The 10,433-nt window shown below is 36.7% G+C and overlaps 1 protein-coding gene across 1 annotated transcript in view; it reads right to left on the bottom strand.

Annotated features, from left to right (window-relative positions):
* The window catches only part of LOC107715844 (peptidyl-glycine alpha-amidating monooxygenase B-like), a 50,474-nt gene that overhangs the window by 37,301 nt on the left and 2,740 nt on the right, over nt 1-10,433 (bottom strand). The window contains exons 2-5 of the mRNA XM_016522056.1: nt 5,403-5,802; nt 3,598-3,718; nt 1,684-1,741; nt 381-468 (exon numbers count right to left, since the gene is read on the bottom strand). Of these exons, the coding sequence (XP_016377542.1) occupies nt 381-468; nt 1,684-1,741; nt 3,598-3,718; nt 5,403-5,494 (359 nt within the window). The 5' untranslated portion in view covers nt 5,495-5,802. The remainder of the gene's footprint in view (nt 1-380; nt 469-1,683; nt 1,742-3,597; nt 3,719-5,402; nt 5,803-10,433) is intronic.

The raw sequence follows: 10,433 nt of genomic DNA, 5'->3' as shown, positions 1-10,433 counted from the left end.
TATCTCGGCCAAATATTGTCCTAACAAACCATACATCAATAGAAAGCTTATTTATTCAGGCTTTCATTTGATGTATAAATCTCAATTAAAAAAAAAAAAACTGACCCTTATGACTGGTTTTGTGGTCCAGGGTCACATATACTGTATATATTTTGAACGATAATGTAACTAACTGACCCTCATTTTTCAATGTTAGCGTATCTGTACAATATGTATGGTCTTTTTGTTTGAGCATCCCAACCAGCCTGAAAATGTTTTTATAAGCTGGAAAAAGAAAAGTTTGGTAACATAAAAAAGAAATTAAAAGAGAAAGAAGAAAACTTTTAAGCATTAAATATCCTCCAGTCACTGTAGTTCTCAAGGTGTCAGACGTGACTCACCAATATCCCTGGGTGGCATAAGGGGTTTTGCAGCCATATAAAATCATGTGGTGGGCTGTGTCCATAGTGGCATGGGGAACAAAGTCCACTGAGAAGAGAAAAGTGTTTTAAAGTCAGGAATGAAATCTTAACACAGTAAGATGGTAAGGTAAGCATCTTGAATCAACTGTTTCTTGATAAATCGGTGTTGTAGCATTTCTGCAAACAAACAGCTGAAAAGTCAGCTCTATTTAAAAGTGTTTTATTTACAATAAAAAAAAATTTGCATGAAACCTCTGAAGAGTCTGAAAGGCTGAATGCTGTTTGCTCAGCATAAACCACAATGAACATCAATATGCTACCTATATAAAAAGTGATGGATATCTTCAGAAAAGGCTTCTCTCTCTATTGAAGCTATGAATAATAGATGGGATGTTGATTGATGGCAGTAGCAAGACAGAGATAATGTAACTCTCAGATACATGCAGACGTCTGGGTGGACCTGTTACTCTGCAAACTACAGCCTGCCTTCTCTAAAGACCACCACAACGAAACACAACACATTCATGGACAGCTGAAGATTTCCTCACAACCAGTCAGCGATTACAACGACTGAAATCCCACAAACCCTCAGTACACAAAACACGCTTCATTTCAAGATGGATATCGCTCAAAGTAATGATAACATGCGGTTTAATAAGTAACTGCTTTGATTCAGCGGGTTCCCTCAGTGAATGATTTACTTTCTGAATGATTCATCAAATACACCCATTTCCAGTGTATGAGTCATTTCCAGTCAATCAGACTACAATGCTTGCACTGTATGTGTTTGTTTGTGCTCGCAGCTCGAACGGACGGGACAGTTATAGAAAGGCATGCACTGTCTTGTTATCTCATCGCATGCAATTCAGCCTGTAATCTCATATCCACAACTCAGGTAAAATATGATTTCAATTTCCGTGGCGCTGAAGGTGTAGCACTGCAGGAAAACAATTACTTGGTTGACATACTGACTTATTGTGTTAATATATATATATTGTAAATTGTCCATCCCTACTAAAATTATTATTATACGTTACAAAAGTATTCAGCGGCCGCTCCTTGTACAGTGCACATGCACTCATTAGAATAAAGAGGCCAGGTTTCATTCATTGTGTATTTACGTCCTCATGACTTTCTTGTTCGGTCTCAAGTTTTATCGGTTCGTTGACGATTCATGTGGTGAGTCTTAGTTCTTGTTCTCTCATGTTTTTGGCTTTGGATGTTTATTTAGTAAAGACTACACATCTCTGTGATTTCCCATTGTTGATGATCATGTACTCACCTATGTAGGCCTCCTGTGACGTGGGGACAGGAACAGCCATACAGTAGTAGCTGTCAGACTGATAAGAAACAAACACTTATTAGGCACTTCCATACACACATTCATTACTGATCATCAGACCATGTTTACAAAAGCTGACCAAGTACTGAAGTACTATATGCTTTGCTTTCCTAATTATTACTGGTGCTTGGTTATTATTATTATTATTATTATCAGTGTTAAAAACAGTTTTTGTGGCTTAATATTTTGTGGAAACATTTTTTCAGGATTCTTTGATGAGCAGAAAGTTCAAAAGAACAGCATTTATTTAAAATAGAATATTTTGTAACATTATAAATGTATTTACTGTAGGTTTGCAAAATTCTGTGATACTTTTTTTTTTAAATTTTTTTTAATCTTATTCTGCAGAACAATGCCACGTGCGTCAACTGACATTTTTAACAGACTTTTTATATTTATGATACAGTCTGTATAAATTACTCCAAATTTTAAATGAATTCCCATGAATTCCAAAATTTCTAAAATTCCCCAACTTAACTTCCCATTCTGGAAATTTACTGGAATTTTTACGCCTCTTAGCAACCATACTTTACTATCAATTTTGATCAATTTAATGCAAATTTGCTGAATAAAAGCATTTATTTCTATTAAAAACACAAACAAACCAAACATTTGATTGGTAGTATATCATGGTTTCTACATAAATATTAAGTAGCACAACTGTATTTAAGAAATGTTTCCACTGAAGACTGGAGTACTTGTAATTTTCTTGTTTTTCAGTCATTCAGATTTAGGCTTGCTTGTGATTGCTGTAATTCTCTCTTTCTCCAGCTGCCTGAGTAACAAGGTTCGGTGCATTCAGCACTGTCAGCTATACAGAAAACTAGCTTAAAACTGCAGCAATGACTACAGCTCTAATAATTACAAAGTGTGAGGAGATGCAGCCCAGACCTTAGCCCTGCAGGAAAACTGTTAATATCAAGACATTAAAAATTAAACCTCTATGCATCTGGATGCCTTTGAAGATCAAATAAAACATCACAAATGTGGTTTACAATCTTTTTAACAGTACTGCACTACAAAACTTGAGACGTTAAAAGGGGTGTTTTGCTGCACATCATATAAAACAATGTTAAAATCCATTAATTTCAGAGAAAACTGGTTAATTTTGGTCTTGTGGGTTTAAAATCTTCATTATCCCTACAGTACATTTGATGACTCATCTGTGTCTCATAATTAGTCATGAGACTGTGTGTCATTATCCTATAAGAAGACGATTCTTTTAAATATTCATAACAGCATGTGTTTATTTCCTATGACAGATGCTTCAAACTCTAAGATTGTGTACAGTAGTGGATAGACACGTTTATTGATTGCACTGAGTGTTTGTTTTCGCTTGGCATGAATTCTCCTCCATAGACCCTGAGTATCCAGCACAAATGTGATCCATCCACACATGCATGAAACCGTTTTTTACAGTTCCTCGATGCAACTGATCAAAGCCTTGAATATACACCACAAAATAACAGTCTCAGAACTAATCGAATAAGCAACAGTGTGCTTATTTCTATTTTCCACCCAGAGTACAAATGCAAACGGTTGTGCATTTATTGTCTGTATTGAATTATAGCTGTCACAGGATGTGTTTATTTAAACTATTTGTTCATTTTGATGCAGGGAATGAAGAAGTGCAGCATTCGTTTATGGGAACCTTTGATGCTTTTAACTCAATGAAAGTGAAATAAAACAGAAGACATTGTGCTGCTGGTCTCCGCTCTTCCCCTCCTCTCCACGAACTAACACGCTCACTTTTATAGCATTTTTCAAAACTGTGGTGAAAACTAAATGGAGATGAAGCAGGGGGAAATGTGAGGAAACGCACAAATCACAAAAAAATACATAAATAACTCTTACCTCTGTTGGAATCACCCCTGGTATGCGAATATCGAGGGAAAAGTTGTAAGGATTGGACAGGACAAATGGATGTCTGGTCCTTGAGCAGTCATTGGGGTCTGACCAGGCATTGTCCTGAAACCTGTTACCAAAAAAAATGTTGTTACCAAAAAAAGAGTTGCTATCTGAGTTGCTAGGATGCATATTTGACAGTAAAGTACCGATATTAAGCTGAGTCTGCATTCAGATAAATTTACTAAAATTAACAACAGTAACATCTTTAAAAGGCTGACACCTAAGTTGGGACTTCTTAATCAGACTTTCATCAAAATCTAGAATTTTCTTACATTTCTTAAAGCCTGTAAACTTCCCCTCTTCTTGTCAGTGAAATAGCTGAATCCGTTCACCAAATCAAACTGAATTGGCTGGAACAGTGCACAATCAATGAACCTGTCCTAGAACTAGTGATGCCTGCTTCTGCAATGTTTTAGAATATCACTTTTATTTGACAATATTTTGCAATATGCCTGTGTCCAAATCGTTCAGTCCTATTACAGAAACTTTTTGATGGTATTAAAACCATACAACAGATTTCAGAAAAATTAAAGCTAAAAATGCAGATTTCATTTTAGGTTTGCGAAAAGATTAAATGGAATTTCATAGGGCCTTTTTATATTCTATATGGCTAGGATCCCTGTTTTTTGTGTTTTGTTTTTTTTTGGACCGGTTTTATCATCCATCATGTGTAATCAGACCGATTAGAAAAGAACAGAACTGTGTAAACACCCCTTAATTTAACTAATTCAACACATAAAATAAAACAAATTAATAAATAAAAAAGGTAATGCATCAACGTTTTGGCTGAAATGGTTTTAGGGGGCCGAAATCAATAACATTTACATTTAGTCACTTAGCAGACGCTTTTATCCAAAGCGACTTACAAATGAGGACAATGGAAGCAATCAAAACCAACAAAAGAGCAATGATAAGCAAGTGCTATGACAAGTCTCATTTAGCTTAATGCAGTACACGTAGCAAGGTTCTTTTTTTAAAATCATATAATATATAACCACTGGACTGCAGTTCCTGTTCCTTAAATGTTCCTTAACATTTAATTAGCTCTTCTCCAATGGAGTGTTTTGCCAGTGTCTAATTCGTGCACAAAATGTGGATAAGCTACAGTGGGAAAACATGAGTTTATATCAATTTCTCAAATTTAATTGATCTAATTCATTTAATTGATAATCAATGTCCAAAAAGTTGAATCAACTAGAAAAAAATTACTCTAATAATAACTAAATACATAGAGAGGTATATAGAGTGCACTATATATGCACTGTTAATGATTTTTTATTTAATGTATGTTTAAATAAATCTATTATTGCCACTATTTAAACAACAAATTAGAGTAGAATGGAGTGATATAAAACTGCCTTAAGTGCAATTTAAATGTAGCTCAGTTTTTATTTGAATTTGGATTAATAAACTGTTTATTAAATAAATATTATTTTTGGTTTCTGTTTGTTTCAGTGTGTAAAATATTCATTTCAGTGCATCGCTAAAATAAAACTCTTGTTGTTGGATCACTTTTATATGACCAAAAACAACACAAATAATAGCATCTGTATGCTGTTACTACTTTAAGTTAAAATAAAAAAAGGGTAACAATTTACTTGTGTCCATGTTACATGTAGTAACTACAGTAAATTACCTGTAATTAATGTGTGAATTTTTTACTCAGTACTCAGTGTAATTAATAGGACACATTAAAATGAAGTGTGATCAAAAAAGCATTAAATATCCATTAAGGAACTGAACTGTCTCACCTCTTGAACCTGAACATGGGGTTTTGGACACTGCGGCTATGGCACTGAAAGAAGAGCGCAAACACGAGCACGCCGCACCCCAGGATGCCCATCTCTGACCGGACAGAAGAGTGATCAACAACAGAACTGAGAGTGAGCCGATGCGTTTCAATCCTGCCCTGCCGCCATAAGCCACGGCAACACTCAGCGACTGCGATTCGCTCTTTCTGCTCACCTCGCTCGCTCAATCTCTTCAACAAAGTGCCATAAAAACAGTCCACGACTCAGTCGCCTCCTCACTGAATGAAACCAGGGCTGTCCAGATACAGTGTGACACCGCCAAGCTTGATGAAGAGGAGGAGGAGAAATGCTTCTTGCTTGTCACAATTTCACGAATGCAACATCAGGCTTCTGTCACAACCTGCAAAAACAGCAGACAAAACAGAAGAGATGAAAATAATACAAATAACGTTACCCCTTTTAAAATATGATCCAGCAGAATCATCGGCGAGATCAAATCTTACATCCCGACCAACATTCATGAAATATACATGCAGTCCATCTCTGAAGAGACAGAGAGAGAGGGAGCACACAATAATCTAATCAAAGAGGATTCCCATAACAATACCCTCGGCTCGCTCCCTAGGAGACACAGTAAGTGAAGGGGCCTCAGCAGTGCTTCGTGACGGGGATGTCACTTCAGTAGGGCAGCACCATACTCAATATTAGGGTTGGGTATCGTTTGAATTTTATCGATTCCGATTCCGCTTATCGATTCCGATTCTTATCGATTCCTAGTTTCGATTCCAATAAGATAAAAAAATCCAATATAAAAAAAAATTAAGACAAACAAATCGAAATGCACGCGTCTTATCGAATACCCGGTTCTTGGAAATTTGGAACCGGTTCTAAAATGGAACCGGTTTTCGATACCCAACCCTACTCAATATCTCTGCAAGTCTTCAGATTGAATGAGAAGCACTTAGAGGTATTCTCTGGCAGACATCGGTGAGCTGATCTGGATGTAGAGTTAATGAGCAGGGCTGAGCCACAGGGGATTATGGGAGGTATGACCATGCCGTGTGTTTATCCTGAGAGCACCATCAATACTGTATATCCACATTCAGTGCCAGCGGCAAGAAATTTCAATACAATCAATGGGATGCAAAAACAGATGCTCGCTGCTATGCTAATCGTGACTGATATCATTTGTGTAAAGGCAGATGTCTCATGATGAAGAGGAGAGGCCTATTCAAAGAAAGACAAATAAATGACAGGAAAAACAAGCAGACGGGGAGGAACTGAGGGCTTACGCTCTTTCAGCGTAAGCTGAATTAATCGCTGAAATAATCCTCTTGTCACTGATGGAAATTAACATATCGCCAAGGAGCTGTTTGGTCTTTCTGGGTATATATGATATCAAAAACATACGCAGCTTAACAGACACGGCAGACTCAGACTCTTACCTTGCATATTCTCAGGAATAAACTAGCATATTTGGATCAATTTGACCATTTTTAAACAATATAACGGCATTTTTGTGTTTCATCTTTACAAATCATTAACACATAAATAAATAAATGATAGTAAATATGGTCCAACTCTCGCTATTAACAAATCATTAACTACGACTTTTGCCTCAATAACTCCTAATTAGCTGCTTATTAATAGTTAGTAAGGTAGTTGTTAAGTTTAGGTATTATGGATGTAGAATATGCTCATGCAGAATATGTGCTTTATAAAGACTAATAAACAGCCAATATGTTAATAATAGGCATGCTAATAAGCTGCTAGTTAATAGTGAGAATTGGTCCCTATGCTAAAGTGTTACAGTAAATATTAAATTAACATTAAAAAATGGCACTCAATTCTGGCCATTTCACCCTTTTCAATTTAAGGGGGCCTTTACACGATGACACCATTTTCAATGAAAAACGGAATACTTTTTATGCGCTTCACCTGATTATTTACACAACAATGACATTTTGAGGGCCTGAAAACAGGTTTCGCAGTGCAGGTTTTTGAAAACAATACCGTTACTGTCTCAAAAAACGAGAAAATACAAAACTACAAAACTGAATTTGTGAAAAGAAGCCAGGACTGTATGAACGAGTAACCAATGTCAATCTGCTTTCGACTTTAAAAAGTCTGTCTGATATGTTGTCAATAAAAGTAGGCAGCTGTCTTCTAAGCTGAAGTAATTTTTTTTAAACACTCAAAGAAAATAGCAATCACACGCTCCTAAACATCATTTATGTAATTTTCAAGGATGATGATGTGATCTATAGAGCTACTTACTTTTCTAAAACCACAGTGAGCATCACTTAAAAGACTCCATTATCCATACAAGTCATTCGTTAACCATTCTCTAACCATTTTACATAACTCATCAAGGAACTAGAATGAGCATTGTGATCCTTCCCTGCTTTAGAAATATGAAAGATTTCCACTTCTTTTCAACAATTTTTCAAGGAAAGCATACAATGACAGTGTAAAGTAATTCTTTGAAAGCTGACTGTGGACGTTGTTCGGACAACAGCTGTATTATGTGATCTCTTTATGGCTGCCGTTGATGAAAGGTTGGTTATACGAAATTATCATAGAAAAAAATAACACCCTTATTTTCTTCTGCAGCTCGAATTGCTTGAAAAGCTTCCTTTACACACCAAAATGTTTCTATATTAGCAATTTCTTGTTTTGTGGTTGATAATTCATCTCCAAGATTAATAAGCTGAATTTAAGATCCCATCATAACACAAATCAGATTCCTTCTTCATTAAACCTTCTTCAATGCTGGATACAAATTATCATCAACTTTTAGCCTCATTAATTTCTCTGTGCTCGTGCTTATTTTTATTTAATGAGGTTCTCAATTGTTCTAAAGAAGGACCCTTTTTTTTTTTTTAAGTGTTTTTTGCACTTATCTTTGAACTATGCCAGACGACTGTGTTTCGTATTTGGTGATATTTTTGGAACAGCAGCATTTGATTTCTTCAGAAAAAGCAGTAAATCTCTCATACAGAGCCTGAAAAAGGCACAAGTCTGCTTTTTAAAAATGCCATAATAGATGCACTTTTAATAATTAGAGTAAGTGGAAAATATTCATTTGCACACAAATTCTTCATTAAGCTATTATAAGCCTTTTTCTGCAAGTGTCTGAGAAAACGAGCGCGTCTGATCTCGCTCTCTTGGTGACGTGGCAAAGGGATCTCATTATAATATTACCGCCCCTTAATCTGTACGTTTACACCCACGGCGCCTTCATTTTGATTTCGCAAGCGACAGCGGTGTATTAGTTCTCATGCCATGGCGAAAGTTTGAGCAAAACACGCTAACTGTTCTGTCTTTAGCTGCACAGGCGATGCACAGAACACTATTTAGATCTAAAATAAACATGCGATTTATTTCCCAGCTGTTTACCTTCACAGACATAACCGACTGTTTTTGTAACTCGTGTGTTTTTAACGTAAACTTGTGTGTGAATGAGAACTTAGTTTAGTACTCACATGCTGTGACAGCCGCTTTCTGTGCGTGTGCTTCAGATGTGTGCTCTCAGAAAACCGTATATCAGAAGTTTAAACTAATATGGTTTAAAACGCATGATTTCAGTACTAAACATGATAATCAGAACCATAACAGATGTTTTTAGCAGGTCCGAGCTGTAATGGCGCAGCTCTATTCTGGAAAAGGGGGCGGGGAGCAGCAGCTCATTTGCATTTAAAGACACAGGCCCGAAAAACAGCTTGTTTCTGCTTCCACTCAAAATAGGCATTTTCAAAATGATATAATAAATGATCTGTGGAGTATTTTGAGCTGAAACTTCACAGACACATTCTGGGGACACCAGGGACTTATATTACATATTGTAAAAAGGGGCATAATATGTCTCCTTTAAGCTTATTCTATTTGTTAGTCTAGTAATAAAGAACAGTTGTTTTTACAAATTAATTCATAAATATCATGCATATTCAAAAATACATTAGTACATTTGCATTTCGGCCATCACAAACTGACCCCATTTTCCTTTTTCCAACATTAAAACAGAAACTGTAAATCAGTGAGTCGCGTCACTAGGTGAGCATGAATCATCTCGCTGCACGTCATCCGTACCTGTTATGAAATATAAACTGCAGACTATAATCTCAAATAACTGAACAGAAAACATCTCACTTTCCATCAACCAGTGATGCTTCATACTCTCAGAGAAATCCATCGCAAACAGCCGTTATTTGTTATGTGGATGGATCACGGCTGGATAGAGACAAGTACCAGAAACAAACAGCCGTATCTAATGATCCCCTGCACTTCCTCAAACACACACCATTGATCATCCAGAGTCTCTCAGAATAAATGATCACTGACACAATAAATCCCCACGATATAAAGCAGCTGTTCTCACGAAGCATTCACTCTGCTAACACTAATACAGCCACTGCATTAAACAGAGAGCACGAGATGGAGAAAAGACAAAAATTCATAACAGACTGCCTACCTCACTCGCTCGCTCGTCACACTAAGATCTGAAGCACAGCAGAAAATGAGAGATGAACTGCTGCTGCTTCAGCGCAGCCTGACGATCAAATGGCTTATATTTGTGAAACACTTACAAATATTAATTAAAAGAGCAAAGAAGAGAGAGATGTTTTTTTTGTCTTTTTTCCACGCAATGGTAATTTGAAGTGTTATTTATGGGATGTTTTTACCTCAAAATAAAAAAGATTGGTACTAAGGTGGTGTTGATGTGTCGTCGTCCCTCCATTTTTTCCGTTAAAGGAATAGTTCACCCAAAAATGAAATTTACTCTGGACTGGAGTGTTTTTTTTTTATTTTATTTAGTCCCTTAACCGATTCGGCCGTCGGGGAGACATGAGGGAAGAAGTAGCAGACAATGCCCTCCACTGATGTCTGTCTCTGTCTCTTGAGGAGCTGTGGCAAGGGCCTGTCAGTCCACTCCATCAGATTGCCGGTCCAACTCTTCCTTTGACGCCCGCGGCGGCGACCACCTTCCACTGTGCCCTGAAGAATGGTCTTCTTGGAGAGGGTATTGTGGCG

The sequence above is a fragment of the Sinocyclocheilus rhinocerous genome, unplaced genomic scaffold (assembly GCF_001515625.1).
Source record: "Sinocyclocheilus rhinocerous isolate Xijiao unplaced genomic scaffold, SAMN03320098_v1.1 scaffold178, whole genome shotgun sequence".
Lineage (NCBI taxonomy): Eukaryota > Metazoa > Chordata > Actinopteri > Cypriniformes > Cyprinidae > Sinocyclocheilus > Sinocyclocheilus rhinocerous.
This window is presented reverse-complemented; position numbering and strand designations above follow the sequence as displayed.